The 20204-nt window shown below is 36.8% G+C and overlaps 1 protein-coding gene across 1 annotated transcript in view; it reads right to left on the bottom strand.

The window, feature by feature from the left end:
- The window catches only part of LOC132674462 (putative cation-transporting ATPase 13A4), a 71466-nt gene extending 53488 nt beyond the window's left edge, over positions 1–17978 (bottom strand). Inside the window, exons 1-6 of the mRNA XM_078453123.2 lie at positions 17911–17978; positions 17742–17822; positions 16176–16245; positions 14549–14683; positions 10301–10370; positions 13–147 (exon numbers count right to left, since the gene is read on the bottom strand). Coding sequence (XP_078309249.1) covers positions 13–147; positions 10301–10370; positions 14549–14593 — 250 coding nt within the window. The 5' untranslated portion in view covers positions 14594–14683; positions 16176–16245; positions 17742–17822; positions 17911–17978. The remainder of the gene's footprint in view (positions 1–12; positions 148–10300; positions 10371–14548; positions 14684–16175; positions 16246–17741; positions 17823–17910) is intronic.
- Positions 17979–20204: the final 2226 nt, after the last annotated feature.

The raw sequence follows: 20204 nt of genomic DNA, 5'->3' as shown, positions 1-20204 counted from the left end.
ACAGAACCGTACCTGTCAGCATGCCTTCATCTACCACACAGCTGCCATCAATCAGGATGGCATCGCATGGCATTTGCACTTTGTTCCCCGTCAAAATTAATAGATCTCCGGGTACCAGGAAGCGTGATTCCAGCTCTTGGATTCCAGCTGAAAGTGTGAGATGGCAGAGTCAAGTCAGATTTTTTTCTCACAACAACTAGTCCAACATCTAGCTTAATTGGAAATCAATGAAAAAGCAACGTGGATGGAACTGGAGGGTATTATGCTCAGTGAAATAAGTCAGGCAGAGAAAGACAGATATCATGTTTTCACTCATAGGTGGAATATGAGAAACTTAACAGAAGACCGTGGGGGAAGGGAAGGGGAAAAATAGTTTCAAACAGCGAGAGAGGCAAACCGTAAGAGACTCTTAAATACAGAGAACAAACTGAGGGTTGATGAGGGGGTAGGGGAGAGGGGAAAATGGGTGATAAGCATTGAGAAGGGCATTTGTTGGAATGGGCTGGGTGTTGTATGTAAGCAGTGAATCGTGGGAATCTACTTCTGAAGCCAAGAGCACACTATATACACTGTATGTTAGCTAACTTGAGAATACATTATATTTTTAAAAAAGGAAACTATTCCTCAATGTTGATTCAAAATCTGAGAACAATAAGAGAAAAAAGTAATAAATTGCATAAAATGAAAACAGAGAAAAAACCTAAAGACAAGTTTAGAAAACATATTTGAAATTTACAGTACATTATATTACAAAAGATTAATATTCCTAATATATAAAGAATTCCTGAAAAAAGAGATGTACAGCAAATGACTATAGCAAAATTGCTAGAGATGTTAACAGTTCATACATGCACACACACACACACACACACACACATACGCATAGAGGCATACGCACAATGCAAATGGCATGCTAAACATTTGAAGAGATCTCATTCTTACTCATAATTTAAAAAATGAAAGTTCCTTCCCTCCTACCTACCTTTCTTCCTTTCCTCCCGTCTGCTTTCTTTTACTTTTTTCCTTCCTTGCTCCATCCTAAAGCTAGAGGGGTTAAATAAGATAGGCATCCTTGCAGAAGGTTGGGTGGTGTGGGGTGTGGGGGCAGCCTGCTACAAGTTTTGGAGCCTAAGCAGAATGGACAGGTGTTTACATGACCCGGTGCAGGGTGTCAGAGCCCAAGGAGGGAGAGAAGGGCCACATTGGTGACAGTGGCCTGGTGTGGGATGTTGGAATCCAAGAAGGGTGAAAAAGGGGTCTACATGGAAGTAGGGGAGGGCATCAGTAATGATGGATGTTGGGTTCCGCTCAGCAGGGATTGATAGAATAAGTAGATATAATGAGGCTAATAGGAGTCAGGTTTCTCATAAAGAAAGGAACTTACAAATATAGATGGAAATAAACCTAGAATAAACTCTTTGGTATTAGATTAGAATTAGAGACAACAATGTAAACTGACAGTTTTCAATAGATAAATAGGGAAATAATATAGATGTAAATGTATGTGTATGTAAGAACACGCATATATAAAATACGTTTGCTTATCTTTTGATATACATATATTCACTAATTCTGTTCTCTGGGAGGGCCTGGGAGCAGTGAAACCCCAATAATAATGTGCATATCTAGTGCCCAAATTTTGGTTTCTAAATTCTATTCCTCTCCCCAAAAAGAATCCTTATTCCTTAAGGAAATGGCTGATTATAAGGCTGGGTCAAGAAAAGTATCATATAAGCTAGAACATTTTGTTGCTCAAGGAAATACGGAGAAAGAAAAAACATCAAAACCAATTTAACAGGCTTTCACTGCCTAAATGTGTAACAATTTGAGCATCACAGTAAATAAAGATAAATGAACTATGACCCATCAAATAAAATAGGAATTCATGAGTCCATATGATATAAGCACATGGATGAATAAATGAGGAGAAAGATAGTTTTTTCCTACAGTAACTTTACAATTAATGTAGGAGAAAAGATAAAATTAGAAAATCACCATTTGGCAACCATCAAAGTAATAATTTAGCCAAGAAATAGCAATGGATACTACAACTAGTGGGTAAATTTAATGAGGAGAGTTTATTTATATCATCTCAAAGTATCTCTCAACAAAATATTTATTAATTACAAAGGGGAAAAGAGTAAATTTACAGTGGAGAAACCTGGCAGGTACTATTTAGCAAAGTAATCCAAATTAACATCACCAGTAATAGGACAAATTTAAATTATGTAGCACTTGAGAGGAAGCAACAAGGACATAGCATCACTTCTGTGATATCCAGCCAAAAATGCATAACCTGAATTTAACTATTAGGAAACATCAGACAAATCCAGATTGTGAGACTTTCTACAAAATAATCAGAGTGAAAGGAATCAAAGTCATGAAAATCAAGGGAAGATTGAAAAATAAAGAGATATGTTGAACAACACCATTGTGTGATCCCAAATCCTTTTCTATTAAGAACATTATTAACCACTGGGAAAATTCAAATAGGGTCTGAGTATCAGTTTCTATTAATATATCAATATTAACTTCCTGATATTAACGGCTACACTGTCATTTATGTAGAAGAACGTCCTTGTCTTTAAGAAACACACACTAAAATAGGTAAGAGTCATGGAGCCTTAGTTTGGCAACTTACTCTCAAATTGCTCAGGGAAAAAGTTATTTGAACTATTCTGGCAACTTTTCTCTAAGAGTCAAGTTATTCCCTTAAAAAAGAAAAAATAAATAAACATATACATATAACATTGCCCATCTATCTAATTAGAAAAATCTAAAAGTTTGCCGGCATAGTCCGTTGACAAGGCCATGAAGACACAGGCACTCTCACAATTTCTGGTGCAAATGCAAGTTGGTACCATCTCCATGGAAAGAAATTTAGCAATATGTACCTAGCAAAAGTACATACACACATCCATCCTTTAACTCAGCAATTTTACTTCTTGAAATCAATGCCAAAGACAAACTGGTGGCAATATGAAAAGACATATGCACAACAAGCCTTTTTACTTCAGCACTATCTGTAATAGTAAAAACTAAAAAACAACAATAAAAAACATACTTCAATAGAGAATTGGTTGAATAAACAATGGCTCCGCCATACACAAGAGTACTATACAGCTGAAATCACACACGAAAACTATTTCTTTATCCCATTATGAAAGACTCTCTATGAAACACAGTTAAGTATATAAATACACCTGAAACTAATATAGCATTCTATGTCAACTATACTTCAATTAAAATAAAGCATGTAAAACATACACACCAGGAAATGTAAGTTAAATGTGTATGGTATATCCCTGTCATCTAAACAGCAGTATAAATATATATAATCTTCTGGATACATGCGATACAGATATGGATATTATATATAACTTTTGTATCCGTTAAATGTAAGAATAAATCAAAAGCAAACAAAAATGATTCCTATAGAGATTATACAAGGTAGATAAAGAGGGATAGGAGCCTGACTCTCCCAAATGTCTTGTCTTATGGATTTAAGACCTTTAAGATCTTTTGAACCATGCAGATAGTTTATGTAATCGTAATACACATTTTATCTAATTTATAATTTATACATTATATATATAATTTTATTAAATTTATACATTTATATTTTATACAATATATATTTGTGTAATATCTACATAAGGGAATACAAAAAACAAATTTGAAAAGCTAACACTAAAAACCTAAGGCAAAATGAATGGGATGACCCTATCAAATTGTTGACATAAACAGAGAAGAATCATTTTGAGTAACTCTGAAACATAATTTTTTTTTTTAAAAATGTATAATTTGTACATTTGAAATGGCATATCATAAGTGGGAGAAAAGAAGAATTCCAACAAAACATGAAATTGTTTTTAGGAATTACATTCCCGCAGGGTGTCTTGGTTTGCTATTCTAAGATTAGTGTGTATAAGGAACAGAGCAAATGAGTAATTTGTTGCTATCATTGAGAATCAGGACACTTGAGATAGAGAAAGGAGAGACAATCAACAATCAACAATCAACAATCAACAAAGTTAAGTAAAAAGCCCATAGCTCTAAACTTGAATTAGAAAGGCCAGTATGAACTCATAATGTATTGTATCTTTAAGAAATTATTTCCTGGGTGCCTGGGTGGCTCAGTCAGTTAAGTGCTGACTTCGGTTCAGGCCATGATCTCGCGGTTCGTGAGTTCGAGTCCTGCGTTGGGCTCTGTGCTGACAGCTCAGAGCCTGGAGCCTGTGTCGGATTCCATGTCTCCTTCTCTCTCTGCCCCTCCCCTGCTCACACTCTGTTTCTCTCTCTTTCTCAAACATAAATAAACATTTAAAAAAAGAAATAAATTATTTCCTACATCTGTCTCCTAAAAAGGCCTAGCAACAGTGACTAACACGTAGAAACGAGCACTTCCAGTGCACTGTTTGAGGTCTCTAACTACCATTAATTACTAAGAGCTCTTTGGAAAAATGGATGTGTCCAGGTTTAGAGCAGAACTGTTCCAGATGAACGTGGAATATCATACCATATCAGAAAGCAATAAAATTTTCAAAGACTGCTGAAGTCATGGCAAAAGAATTCAGAAGCCAACCTGAGGAGGCACTCAACGGCCAAAGATGAGACAATTTGAGCACAATAAGAATAAAAATTGCCATGGAGAGAAATATACCAACAACGTTTAACATTATACATCCATATTGACTCTAAAAAAAAAATTCTTTGGATAATGCTAGAGGATCAACCCATTATTTTGAAAGCTGGTACATAAAAAAAAAATAATCAAATATTAATCTTTTATTTCTTAAACAAACTGAATCTCAGGGTAATGAAATAGTTGAGGAGGGTTTTTCTTTACTGAACTATTACGCTTAGTATGTGAAGATGGTATGATACAAGTAGAAATTTCAAACTCCTAATGAAATAGTAAATCTAGGTCATAAACATTTGTTTGCTAATGTCACAAAAAGAAGATAATCAGATAGTATGCACCTCCCATTTTAGAAGTTCACAATATCAGAGTGCCTGGGTGGCTGAGTTGGTGAAAGGTCTGACTCTTGATTTCAGCTCAGGATGATCTCACCATCCTGAGATTGAGCCCCACATCTGCTCTGACAATGTGGAGCCTTCTTGAGATTCTCTCTCTCTCTCTCTCTCTCTCTCTCTCTGCCTCTCCCCTGCTCATGAGTTCTCTCTCTCCTTCGCTCTCAAAATAAATAAATAAACTTAAAAAAAAGTTCACTATATCAACTATAAAGTATTCTTGCCAAAAACTCAAGCCTTGGATCTAACTACCAATTTACAGGAATTGCAAGCAATAGAAAATCAAGTTAAATAATTTTATGAATATGCAATCAACATAACCCAAACTGTAGAACCCACAGGATGAAGCACTTCCTTTCTTCAACAACAACAAAAAAATGTGCAAGGAAAATGTAAGATATGGAGGAGGGAATGTGTAGTTAAAATAAACTTGAGACTTGGGGCCCCTGGGTGGTGTAGTTGGTTAAGCATCTGACTCTGGATTTGGGCTCAGGTCATGATCTCACAGTTTGTGAAAGTCGGCTCCATGCTGACAGTGTGGAGCCTGCTGGGAATTCTCTCTCTCTCTCTCTCTCTCTCTCTCCAATGCTCTATCTCTCTAAAAATAAGCATTTAAAAAATTATTATAAAAAATAAACTAGAGGAGACTAACCAATCATTTGCAGTATGTGGACTTTATTTAGATCCTGATTTGAAGATGTATATACATGTATAAACACACACTGGTGACTCAACTAAGAAAGTTTGAATACTTCTATATAATTGATTTTTTAAATTATGGAGCTACTTTATTTTTTTTAGGTAAAGAAATTTAAAAGGAATTGTTATATTTTGCATATATACTGAATTTTTTTCAAATGAAATCACGTGATATCTGGAATAGCAACAAAATAAATCTAGAGTGAAGGAGGTAGTAAGACAGTTGGAAAAAAAAAGATTCAATGAGCTGATAATCATTGATTCTGAGTGAAAGCTACATGGGTGTCATTATTGTATTCTCTCCATTATTGTCTGTATGCGAAATGTTTCATCATAAAAAATTAAGCAAGAAAATGACCAGGTTATTTTTAAAAGGTCAAGATTCACTTCCAGCCAAGAAGTAGTAAAAAAGAACAGATTTATCTTCCCACCAGAAACAACCAAACCCATACAAAATATGTGAAACAATGGTTTTGGGGCACTGAACATAAGCAACAAAAGACAGAAAACAAGTGAAGGTGCCTTGCAATTGCTTAGCTTACTGCCTTTAGAGACTTCCCAGGCCACTGTGCAGGGAAGGGGAACCCAGACAAAATCCAGAAGTCTCTATGAGTTCAGAATACAGACCCAAGAGTGCTTAGAGATGAATCATCACATGCATTTGAGGAAACTACTGGCAAATGAACAATTGAACATTTACATTTAAAAATACCATTCACAAGACCATCAAAATCATGAAATATTTAGGAATGAATCTTAGAGAGAATGTGTAAGGCCCACACACCAAAAACTGTGAAATATTGCTGAGAGAAAGAAGACCAAATTAACCAAAATCAAATAAATGGAGAGACATACTATGTCCATAGGTCAGAAGACTCAAATTTATTAATATGTCAACTTTCCACAAATTGATCTACAGATTTCACACAATCCTAATCAAAATCTCATCATGGTTTTTTTTGTTGTTGTTAGAAATTGACAGGATGATTCTAACAGTCCTATGAAAATGCAAAGGGCCCAATATCACCAAAGCAACTCTGAAAAAGAGAACAAAGTTGGATGACTACATTATGCTATTTTAAGACTAATTATAAAGCCACCTTGTGGCTTTGGTATAAAGACAGACAGATCAGTAGAATAGATAGAATAGGGAGTCTAGAAACAGATCCGCCTGTATAAGAACAACCGATTTTTTACCAAGATGCAAAGGCAACTGAGTGAAGAAAGGATAGTCTTTTCAACAAATGATATTGGAACATTTGAATGTCTATTTGCAAAAAAAAAAAAAAAAAAAAAAAAAATGAACTTCAATCTTTAAAAAAATTCAAAATACAATATAGATCTAAATAAGAAACCTAAAACTATGAACATTCTAGAATCCAATGTAGTTTTTGTTTGTTTGTTTCTATTAATCTCTGAGGGAGACTAAAAACCAGAACCTTTACCTGTCTATCATGAATTTAACGTTATCTGATATGACTGGCCGTTATAAATTATGAGTTTCCAACAAGATTCAATTATCAAGTAGAAGAGTTATAAACAAAATAAGACTCAATCAGATTTTTAAAATCCAAGTGAATTTTAAGAACATTTTTCTCATCTCCCAACATGTCTTCCCAATTTTGTCATTCTGTTGTCTGTTCCTCATTGTACATCAAAGACCTCAGGCGAAGTTTTTTTTGTGATCATTAACAGACAAGAAAGAATCCCAAATATTTCATGGTTTTAGATCCTGGCTTAAAAGGGTCCCAGAATGACCGTGAAGAAGAAAAGCTTCACAGCAGGCAGAACTTTACTTATTACATTAATTTTCCTATTGTGCCTGAAAGGAGAAATAACTAGAAGACCAGATCGATACTAATTTACAGTAGGAAGCAAAGGATTGTCCTGAAAGATTGAAAGTGTATTTGTCCATTAGAAGCCTCATTAATGATGTCTAGTCTGGAGGAGGCCTTTTACACCTGGAGAAAAACAGAAACAAAAACAATACATTCATGGTTATCAGCTAGCCACCAAGGACTTCACCGATTGTCTCATGAAAGGAATATAGTGGCAGTGTTGCTGATTATTTATGAGTTCAAAGACGTGTTCTTCCACTCACCAAAGCTAAGTTGGTTATAAACCCTGCTAAGCACCCAATTTGCCAGCAGCAACCCCAAACTCTTAGCCACCATAAGTAAATAAAGCTAAGCAAACAGCCTGGTTTTTGCTACCAATTGTTCAAACAAAAACACGGCACTTAATTTAATCTGAATGTGGCTTTTTTTCTCTCTCATGAAGGACATTCCCCTTTTGGAAAGAACCCCATCACTTGGAGGTCTGAGAGGAAGGGTGACAGGGGGCATCACCCTGCATTCTATGTAACATTATGATCCTGGGACCCAAATCGTTTCTGTTTGGGCTACAAATTTTATGGCTTTTTGTTGCTTGTCTGGGTGATAGAAAAGTATGCATTGTAGTTGTTAATTATAGCCCTCTCTCCTCCTGAGAACCAGGTGTGTTCCAACCTAAGGGTTGGATAAAGAAAGACTAGAATTTTGCCACCAGGTTATATTCATAATTACTATCCCATTTTGAAAACTATGGATTATTTCTTGATGAAATGAGTTATTCAGACTATTCAGTCCTTTAGGAAAGTGTCCTACTTGTACTCCCCAACTTCATATGCAACAAAGTTGTTAAATATTGTTAAATCTGTTCAATCTACCCTAACCTTTAACAAATTTCCCAAATGTGGGGGATTTCCAAGGAAGGTACCAGCTTGTAACCCTTCATTTTGCAAAGGATGTCTCATGTTGGGATGAGCACTGGGTGTTGTATGGAAGCAAATTGGACAATAAATTATACTTAAAAAAATAGCACTCTTTCTAAAAATTAAATATTATAGGTTATATAAAATACATCTAAATAAAACTTTTAAAATTGAAAAAAAGAAAATAACCAATATTTCCCATTGTATGGTTATAAAAATACATTTTCAAATAAAAAATACCTCACATCAATTTATTGAGTAAATATTCATTAAGAATTTATGTATTAAGCACTTATTTACATTAGGACAGCACAGAAAAGCTTGATAACCTTGGATTAGACAAAGATTTCTTAGATCTGACACCAAAAGCATGATCCACAAGAGGAAAATTTGATAAACTGTACCTTAACAAAAGTAGAAATATCCACCCTTTGGGAGACACTGTAAAGAGAATGGAAAGCTAAGTCCCAGAGTGAGAAAAAGATATTTGCAAGGCATCTTTGTGACAAAAGATTTGTATTCAGAATACAGAAAGAAATCTCAAAAGTCAATTAATAAAAGTGAATCTAGCAGCACAAAAATTTTAACTTCACCAAAGAAAATACATACGTAGAAAATAAGCACTTGAAAAAGTGGTCAGTGCCATGAGTCATTGAGGAAATGCAAATTAAAATTACAATGAGATATTATTACACACCTGTTAAAAATGGCTGAAATTAAAAAGACTGAGCATACCAAGTGCAGATAAGAGTATGGGGCAACTGCAGTTCTCATACACTGCTGTTAAGAATGTAAAATAGTACAAACACTTTCTAAAACAATTTCGCAGTTTCTTAAAAAGTTAAACACTTACCTGCCATATGACCTAGCCATTTCGCACTTTTGTATTTTCTTTTTCTTCTTCTTTTTCTTTTTTTAAATGTTTATTTATTTTTGTGAGAGAGACAGAGAGCAAGCAGGAGAGGGGCAGACAGAGAGGGAGACACAGAATCCGAAGCAGGCTCCAGGCTCCGAGCGGTCAGCACAGAGCCTGACGCGGGGCTCGAACTCACAAACCGCGAGATCATGACCAGAGCCAAAGTCGGTCACTTAACGGACTGACCCAGCCAGGCGCCCCACAGTTATGTATTTTCCCATAAGAAATGAAAGTGGATGTCCATGCAAAAACTTGTACACAAATTTTCATAGAGGCATTATTTATAATAGCCCAATACTAGAAACAACCCAAATTTCCATCAGTAGGTGAATGGGTGTACAAACTAGTCTATCCATACACTGGGACTCAGAAATAGAAAGGAATAAACTATTGATATACTTAATAAAATAGATGCATTTTAAAATAATTAACTTTGATTCCAGTAAAATTAACCCAAAATATCTTATAAAAGACAAAAAATGCCCACTGTACAATGCCATTTATATAAAATTCTAAACACGCAAGGCAGTTGCTTGAGGATGGGGTTGGGTAGGGAGAGGTTACAGACAGAAGGAACTTTTGGGGGCAATGGATAGTCATTATCTTTATTGTGGTAATAGTTTCATAGATAGTTACAAGGATGTACATAAGTCAAAATCTATCAAATTGTATCCTTTAAATATGTTCAGCTTATTTTATGTCAATTTTACCTCAGTAAAGTTCTTTTTAAGGTGAAAACATCTCAAGTCCTTCATTCCTTTAAGTAAGTGCACCAGAAACACACACACACACACACACACACACACGAAGAGGAAAGTAGTAGCAACAACCAGGAATACAAGTTTAAATCCCGTTTTGATTCCTTATGAACAACACAGATCTAAAATAATGAGACTTACCTCTTCTCCCACATACAGAGACTGTAATGCTATTATGTGACTCAACTAGGTGGTGGAGCTTTACAGATTGCTGAAAAAGAAGAAAGGAAAATGGGAAAAAAGGCTTTTCTACTTGAGGAGAAGTCCCAGGTATTAATTCAGTAAAGTGCTAGTCTCTTTAAAGATAGAGCACTGACTTGTTCCCAACTGAATGCACTGGCTAAAAATGAAAGACCAAGCAGCCTATTAGTTACCTGAAAAGTCATTCAACTTGCTGTGCTGTTCACCAGCAGTAAGAAGTATGTGTTCTTGGATAGAAAGAAATTTCCCAGCATGCTCTGTTCACTCAAAGTAGTTTTTGATGACCATAAATTTGTATTTAGTTCTTTCAGCAGAGAACATCAAGAACTTGAGTCATTCAAGATAAATGTTCATACCTAAATAGCTTTGAGAGCTAAGCAATATCTCAGTTTTGAGTTATTCCACATCAGAGTTCTTAATCTGTAACTTTATGAGGAGTTTTAGTGGTGCCTACTATTCCTCATAGTATACATTGTTTTAATATATGAAATACACAGGACGTTGACAGTGAATCAATAAGAGGATAAAAAAGAAAAACACAATAAAATTACATTTGATTTCACAGTTTTAAAGAAAGTGTTGTGTAAAAGAGGGGTTCCTGGGTGGCTCAGTAGGTTAAGTGGCCGACTTCAGCTCAGGTCATGATCTCAAAGATCGTGGGTTCAACACCCGCGTCGGGCTCTGTGCTGACAGCTCAAAGCCTGGAGCCTGCTTCGGATTCTGTCTCCCTTTCTCTCTGCCCCTCCCCCACTCACGCTCTGTCTCTGCCTCTGTCTCTGTCTCTCTCTCTCTCTCAAAAATGAATAAACATTTTTAAAAAAGAAAGAAACTGTTGTGTAAAAGAACTATCTGTTTCTAGGGGTTAAAACTCCTAATCATCTAGTGTATTCATTTTTTTTCTTCTGATTTTGCCATTTATGACACCGCCTAAACCTTCTAGCATAAATCATTTATAAATCTGATTAATATGTCCTAAGAACAATTAATAGAGTAACACATAGTGAAAGACTGTTTTGCTATTAATGTATCCTTTTATTCATTTTTTCATCCACTCAGCATTTATTACACACACTCTGTGTCAGGGACTATGCTAAGAGGTGGGGATAGAATGTTCAAAAAAAAAAAAAAGAAAAAGAAAAAAAAAGATATAGTTCTTACTAGCAAGGAATTTACAAACCACTGGGAGAAATATATTTATCAAATAGTCACAAACGTAAATGTATCATTACAATCAATAATTAAAAAAAAAAAAGGTATGCTTTTGGAGCATATACAGCCCATAGAAGCAATAATAGAAAACTTCCCTAAATAAGTGACTTTGAATCAAATCGGTTGTTGCATCTATGAGTCTCAAACTCAAAAGAAATGTTTGGGCTGGAAATATATACAAATTTGAAAGTCATTTTAGAACTCATTGGTATATACAGCTATCAGAACAGTGAAGAATCTCTCAATATACATACATGAAAAGGCCATGAAGACATACTATTATGAATAATAATAAAGCAAGTTTGGAGATTACATAATGATGCTACCTTTTACATAAGAAAGAAGGAAAAACAAGGTTCATATATTTGCATTTGCTTGACTTGCCTAAAAATTTCTTCTGAAGAAAACACAAGAAATAAATGTGGTTGCACAAGTGGAGGGGAAGAGAAAGATAGAACATACATTGTATATGCGGTAGAGTATACATTGTATAGTTTGCATATTGTTTTGCTTTTGAGACACTGCCTCCCCCACAAAAGGCCACTAGAGGAGGATGAACTATAAAAAAGATTGAAAAAGAGCAACTAGAGAGGATGGAGAGTGTGTTGTCTCTGAAGTCTCAGGGAAAGAGTGCTTCAAAAAGAAGCAACGGAGCAGTTAACTATCAATTGCAACTGAGAAGTTTAATAAAAGCTGCAGCGTGAAAAAAAAAAAAAAAGTGTCCGCGGTAGGAGGGAGACCATGAAATCAACAAACAAAAGACCAAAAGTCCAATAAAAATTAATGAAGGACACAAATACAGTTCACAGTGAAAGAAATGCAAATAGCTTAGGACATGAGCAAGTGCTCAACTTGTAATAGAAAACATGCTGTTGAAGTTATGCAATTCTATTGTCACTTATATTGGCAAAGATAAGGGAAACCAACACTCCTCTACTGTTGGGAGGAGTGTAAATTAGTATTACTTGTTTAAGATGCCTTTTGAGGATGCCTATGAAAACAATATACCTAGTTTATAATTAAGTAATTTCAGGTATAAAAATTTTATGTCTCTATGTCAATATATATAAGCACACATATGTATACTTGTTATATCCATATGCATGTGTAATATAAATACACATAATTTATATATATTTATAAACACACATATATGTGGATGTGTAAAAAGATACATGTGCAAGAATTGTGATTGTTTTAACAGCAAAAGACTAGAAATAATCTAACTATCCATCAACATCAGACTGGTTTAAAAAATTATGGTGCATCTAGAGAAAACATATTTGGGCAGACATGAAAGATATTTAACATATATTAGGTGGAAAATGGGAGCGAGCGCACAACAGTGCACATAGTGTTTCCATTTGTGTGAAACAAATTAGTGCCTGTGTGTTTAATACTGCTCAAGGTCATAGAACTTTTGGTCTCAGTGAATGCCTTTGGAAAGGGAACCTGGATACTGGGAGATCCAAACTGGGAGGGATATTTACTTTTTATTTATACCGTTGTGTTCTATTTGAACTTTTAAAAAATCATGTGCATATATTACTCTTTCTATTAAGAAAAAAATAACTAGTTTAAAAAAAGGAAGTTTTTAATTTTTATTTTAAAAAGTTTATGTATTTATTTTGAGAGACAGTGAGAGAGCGCGCATGTGAGCAGGGGAAGGGCCGAGAGAGAGGGAGAGAGAGAATCCCAAGCAGGCCCCAGGACCAGCTCAGAGCCCAACACCGGGCTCAATCCCACGAACCGTGAGATCATGAACTGAGCCGAAATCAAGAGTCAGATGCCCAACTGACTGAGTCACCCCAGGCGCCCCTTAAAAAGGAATTTTTAAAAAAAATGTTATAACCACCTATGGCCTTAAGATTATAGTGGTGATCTTAACAAGAGTTCTCTAATGGAGTCACCAGAGAGGAAATCAGGTCAGTATAGTGAGAAGAGACCAGGAGATCAATAAGTGACAAAAGCACACATAAAGAAGTTTTGCTGTAAAAGGGAGAAGAGAGGTAGAGTGGTAGCTACAGGTGGAAGCGGGGTAAAAAGAAATGGTTGCTTCCTTACTTGAGCACATTTAAATGCTAACAGAAAGGCCCTTGGGGGAGGGAGTGAGGAGGTCATTGAAGGACCACAGAAGCACCCTGAGCAGGTCAGAGAGGGTGCTTTGGCAAGCACAGGCAGGGGCCCTTTCTCCTCCATAACGGGAGAGCAGGGCGGGTGGGAGGCAGAAACAGAGTCCTTTGACAGTTGGAGAGTGGGGAGTTGAGCAAATTCCTGTCTTCTGGCTTCTATCTTCCTTGTGGAACAAGTGGTGAGATTATCTGCTGAATTAGAGAAGTGGACTATGAGATGAACAGGAGATCTCTCTCATGGAGAAATATTTGGTGTGAATTCTTAATTTTGAGAATGGGACAGTGCATTGACCAGGGACCTACAGAAAGCTTGCCCAGATAAGGATGGAATTCATGGATTTAGAGTGTCATCAACCAATCTGTTCTACAGGACTTTTTCCCAACGGCACCTAGATTCCCCTGGCGTGGGTATAAAGAAAGCCTAGTGTTGGACTCAGGCTTTGACAAATAAGTACTGACCAACTAGAAAAGGCAAAGAGTCATTATGAAACAGACCCTTCCACCTTGCACCCTCTCCCATCATCTTCAAGATTCGACAGTATTCTCTGTACATATTTTTTCACTTATGCACAATTCATAGATATTTGTAAATTCCTCTGGCTGATCAGCCTGAATAAACTAAAGAGAGGAGGAAAAATAACTTGGAAGGTTAGGAATCAGGATGTAATAGAAGGAAAAGGACTAACGTTGTTGAGTATCAATATTTGTGCTAGATATTTACAAACTTGGTCTCATTTATTGTGGAGTGGGCAATGGCTATTTCCTGATTCTTCTTTCTAACAGTATTTCAATAAAGGTCCTACTGTTCCCTTTCTGTGGCCACAAGATTGGTGGGGGAAAAACTCACCTCTCTGAGATCATATACCGTCAACGCTATGGACGTGATGGACATGATTATGATGGCAAAAGCATATTCCTTATAGTCTTCACTAAACCACAAACAGACACTGAAGAGTTGAAATATGTAAAATGGATTTAAAACCTGTTGGCAGACACAAAAACAGGAAGGCAATGGGGATATTTAGTCTTCGCCCTGAGCTACTCATTGACTTGTTTGCTTTCAAAAGCCTCTCTGTGACACCAACCACCCCATACAATATTCTCATTCTTACTGTATTTATTCAGCAATTGTCACGTGCCAGACACTGTGCTTAGCAACTTTACCTGAATTTTCTCATTTAATTTCCATAATTACCTTATTACCCAGAAGCTTTTACTTATCTCCATTGCAAAGATGGAGAAGCTGAGCCTCAGATCTCGAGATCTGAGACATGAGATTCTTGAGAAACTTGCTGAAGGTCACACAGCTGCAACAAATCACAGAGTAGGCCTTGAACCCGGGGAGCTGACCCTGGAGCACTTACTTTTAATCACTGCTGCACCTTATCATTCACAAAGTAGTGTCTCGTGGGTCCTCATGATGACCATCACAAGGGTGTAGGGTGTGGATACTATGAGGTTTAGTTCACATGTACTGGCCCTCAGAAGGGTGAAGTTTTAGTTCAGGTTTACGGAGTTAAAATGCTCTCGAGTCTGTTGTTCTTCCCTCGGACACAGCATCTGCCATCTTCTAAGCCATCAAAGTACTTAGATTTATGGATAAGTTGAAGACTACATTTGCTCATTAGTAGAGAGCCAAGCTGAAACTGGGAAACTGTCCTTGAACATCTAGGACACTGTGGAAGAAGGGAGAGGCTAACTCCACAGTTGTTAGCCTGCTTTGGTTTAAGACATTTTGTACCCTTATTCAAATGCTCTCCAGTTGATTTCCATCTGTCTAAGATGGGAACAGTAATCTTTGCCTCTGGTTGGGGAAGGAGCACACAGAAACATTTCCTATCAGTTTCTTTTGCTTCCTTTCTTACTAGAAATATTGAGAAAATACCTTGGGTTTAGTAAGTTTTTTCAAAAACAAGTAGGAGTAGAAGTAAAGTTCAGAAAAAGACCCAGGGTACAGCTGTATGGTTATAGTTTCATAATAATCACTGCAAAATGAAAAATAAGCTCAATGGTAGACTCAAAGAGGAAAAATTCAACTTAACAAATGATGGCCAAGTCCTTTTTTTCCCTCCCACACAAACATTGAGATCTAGAGAACTAATAAGGCTAATGCTGAGGAAATTATGTTGCCCATAAGAAATGTCTTGAGTTTTTAAATTTTTAATTATTATTTTAGTTTCACAAAGTTGGGAAAGGCTAAGAAACATTGGATTAAAAAGGAAAGAAAGAAAGAGAAGAGGTGCACCCAGTTATTAAAGGATAAGTAGACACATGAGTGTCATTATACTGTGCCAGGCAACATGTGCAAAAGATGGTCTCCAAGGAAAACAGTAGAAAAGAGATATGAAGAATCTATCCTTTGTACTGTTTTAAAATATCACAAATTACGGTTACTTATTAACAAGTAGCATTCTTGATTGTTTGACTAGAACTCCTTTAGCCTCTATTTAGTGCCAAGAGTAAGTCCTGCGTACCTCTTTGATGAGTAGTTTCCAAATTGGTGTGATTTCAACATCGATAGTATTAGGCCCACATATTAACCTCCTATAGGGAGAGATCATAGGTCAGTCAGTTACAACTAATAAAAATGAAGCTCATTTTTCACTCATTCGAAAAAAGGCCTATTCACTTTCTCCCAGTCAAGGTAAGCCTCCCTTGTTCCATAATATCTCCATCCTTCTCAAAATAACTGAGTGGGGAGGGGGTGGTTCCCAAGGACAAAAACAATAAACATGATCCTATTGCATCTACTAAATTAGATTCTTCCTGAGGTCTAAATATTTCCCTGATGGCAATTTGGGTATTTAATATTAGTGGTTGCCTCATTCAAGTAAGTTTCCAGATTGGCACTCTCTCAACTCTGTCCCCAACTGTGGCTCTGTGGATGTGGGATGGAGAGATCATTGCAAGAAAATAGTTTTACTAGTAAGAAGTACTGGACCTACCTTCCTACTCCTGTTTAGTTCTGGGAAGCTGTAGAATTTATTTTAATGTGAGCAAAAAGATGTTGGGATCTCAAAGACAGCTCTATACACAAAGTTATACACCCTTTAACTGAAAACCTAGAGGTATATTTCTTAGATTATGCAGAGCAAGGACCCTTTATGAGTTATTTTGCTGTTGGGAACACTGACCACACTCTCTGTGCCTCCTATGTAGATATTCAGATCAAGTAGCTTGGCCAAATGTATTAGAGCAGTGTCTCCTGAGATTTAGCGTTCATACACATGACTTCCTGATCTTGGTAATGTGAAGATTCTGATTCAGAGGGATGATGTGTGGTCTAAGATTCTGCATTTCTAACAAGCTTCTAGGTGATGCGGATGCTGAAAGGCTCTGGGTCCCTTCAAAGTACTGGAAAATGGGGGTGCAGGGGAATATGAGTATCACAGAAACTTAGGACCAGCAAGGTCTTTCCAAAGTCCTCCTCCCCTTTTTAACAACTAGGGAACCAAAGCCCGGAGATGAGAAGTTCCTTGCTCAAAACCACACAGTGAATTACTGATAGACTTGACATTCAACACTGTGCTCTTCCTCAGCCTGGTTCCTCTGCCCTGGAACTGCTTTGGAATCATGGAGCTGCAGTTCTTGCACAACAGTTTCTGCTGCTCTGAAATTATTATTCAACTATGTGATCTTGGCATAAAATATATTTCCTGCTTACAACCCAAACTGGTTCAACCCCATTATTATAACCTTGAGAAGCTCTGTGTAGAGTAGAAAGAGGACTAAACCTGTGAGACTCAGCTCTTCAATCACCTCCCATCCATGTGACCTTTGTTCAGGCCATCGAACCTCTGTGAGCCTCAGATTTCTCATGTATTATGTTGGAATGATGGGGATATTCATTCTACCTCCCCCACAACGCTGATCCGACGAAGCAAGAGAAGGTATGTGCATGCATTGAATCTAACAATACTGAATAGAGCATTACAAAGTTTTCTGATATTGACCAGCTAAGATAATGATTTGCTAGGCTCTCTATTTGGCTGATGGCAACCATCCTCTTGAGCTGATGTAGAAAACAGTAGGCATGGTACCTAATCTCTTGTTCTTCTCTTGTTAGACCTGATCCAAATTTCAGATGTATCTTGGCAGAACTGAGCCAGTCTTCCAAAGAACTGAAATAATAATGAGAAAGACCTATTTAGAAATGATATTTTTGAGATAAGTTTCTCTGTTTCAGATGAAATTACTGAAATGACTTACCCAATTTTCTGGAAATGTCCTTCTAAGTTGTTCCAAACATATCTTATTTTCTGCACTTTTATACATCTCACCTGGAAAAGAAAAGTACTAAGAAAGTCTCTTATGTAGGGATCAGTAAATACATAGCAGTTTGGTGGCTAAAGAAGTGCCTGCAGAAGAAGCAAAATAGAGCTCTAATACACTTCTTACACTCCTTTCCTAACTTACTGCAACTTTCCCTGCTACACAAGTGGCATTCTTTCTTAGGAGTTTTCATTCAGTTGAAGTGTATCATGCGTGGGCTTACTATGCAGATGAGTATATATGATAAAACTCTGTCTCTGTGTTCCACTAGGTTATTGATAACCTAACAAAGGAAGAAAATCTGTTACAAAAGTGAAAACTATACCATACAGTCCAATATATATATGTCAAAGAAATAAAAATATGATCAAGTAAGATGTATGGTATTGAAATGCCGTAGAAATGTTGAGCGGGCAGATGGCTGAAGGCATCATGGAAGTGATGGCGTCCGAGCTGCAGCCTTGAAGGGCTGAAAGACTCCTGCCCAGATAAGAAGGAAGGAGGCGATGTCAAAGAGAATCTGCAGAAGTCGGTTTTGAGGAGGGGCAAATGAGTGGGTCTACTTGACTGCAGACTGGAGAATGAGGCTGGAAAGATAAAGGTCTGAGTGTACCATCTTAAATGCTAGGGTGGAGTATTTAGGACTTTGTCTTGTGGGCAATGGACATTCAGAGAAAACTATAGAATAGACTGTGAACAAAATTAGCCTGGTAGCATGTTCCAGGAAAGACTGAGGAGGTTTTTGCAAGAAAATTTTCTCCAGGAAGTGAGCGTAGATGTCAGCAGTGAAAACGAAAGTTAAGGTTAAGGCTTATGGGAATTAACCCTTCTTATTTCTGATTTCTTTAAGCAACTATATGTGAATCTGAATTTCCATTAACTGGCGACCTAACTGAACAGAAAGAAATATAGTGCCATGTTTTTATGGGGCAATAGGTATAACCTACTTTTGCCCATTGGAATTAACTGGAAGCTTTAAATACTAATGCCAAGGTCTCACCCTCAGACATTCTGATTTCACTTTTCTGGTGTGCAACCTAAGCATAAATTTGTTTAAATTTCCTTAGATAGTTCTAATGTGCAGCCAAAGTTGAGAAATGTATTCCTTTTACCTCTACTCTGAGAATTGTGTTCTTGAGAAATTCAAGTAAATTTCTCTGCACTATAATTTTCCCAGAATATACTGAGGAAATTGAGCAGATTATCTCTAATTTCCACTGCACTCTTCTGTGTATGTTCTATACCTCTGAATAGTACAGTCAGTATAATCAGATAAATTCTAGAACTAAGAGTATACAGCTGAAAACTAAAAAGGGTTCACTATATGTTTTTTGGTAAAGAAGTGAAAGAATGCTTTTAAAACCACATGAACATCTAGAAATAGAGGTGAAATCCCTAAGCTCCAAGATCTGGAGTACACCAAATCAATCTGAATCCTATTCAATAAATATATGTGCATGCACACGAGTGGGCACACACACGTGTGCATGCACACACACATTCATAGTTACCAGTGAGAGCATTAAGTGCTGTATATTTTATTTTACAGGATCGATTTTTTTCAATGAGATCGGTTGCAAAGTAACTTTAAAAAATCCTATTTTCCTATTGATTTTCTGTATAAAATTTAAAATTGGAGTGCACTGCCACTGGGAGTGATTCTCCCTTCACAAGCTGCAAGTTAGAAAGAGGAAAGAGGGTCTGAAGGAGATTGGTTGCCATTGTCCACTTTGCAACCTCATGTCTCCTAACACCTGGCTGTCTTGTTCAGTCCCGGCAATTCTGCAGAGCTGGACTGTTGGGTACGTGGGCTTTTGACACATCTTTAGTCTTTTTCATCAATCTCTGGTAGACATATTCTCACCTTCATATCTTTAGTTCACTTTAGGACTTTTGTCCAAGATCGCATCTAGTAAGCAGGGATTGAATTTTAACTCAAGCCCACATGGCTCCAGAATCCCGTCTCTTAAAGGACATGATAGTCAAGCTAATCTCAGAAGAAGGTATGAAAAATCCCATAGCTGCCAGAATTCAAGTTGAATTGAGGGCTGCCTCCTTTGTTCCTTCTGTGGTTTCACAAATCTGGGTTAGAACATTTTTAAAGGACACACTGTGGGAGGATATGAGGCCCCTGGTCAGAGAACCCAAATCCAGAGGATGTGAAGGCACAGACTGAGAATGAGAAGCTTATAAAACAGCAAACACGAAATGTCAGCAGATGAAGGCAGAAA

Source organism: Panthera onca, chromosome C2 (genome assembly GCF_046562875.1).
Source record: "Panthera onca isolate mPanOnc1 chromosome C2, mPanOnc1 haplotype 2, whole genome shotgun sequence".
NCBI classification, from domain to species: domain Eukaryota; kingdom Metazoa; phylum Chordata; class Mammalia; order Carnivora; family Felidae; genus Panthera; species Panthera onca.
This window is presented reverse-complemented; position numbering and strand designations above follow the sequence as displayed.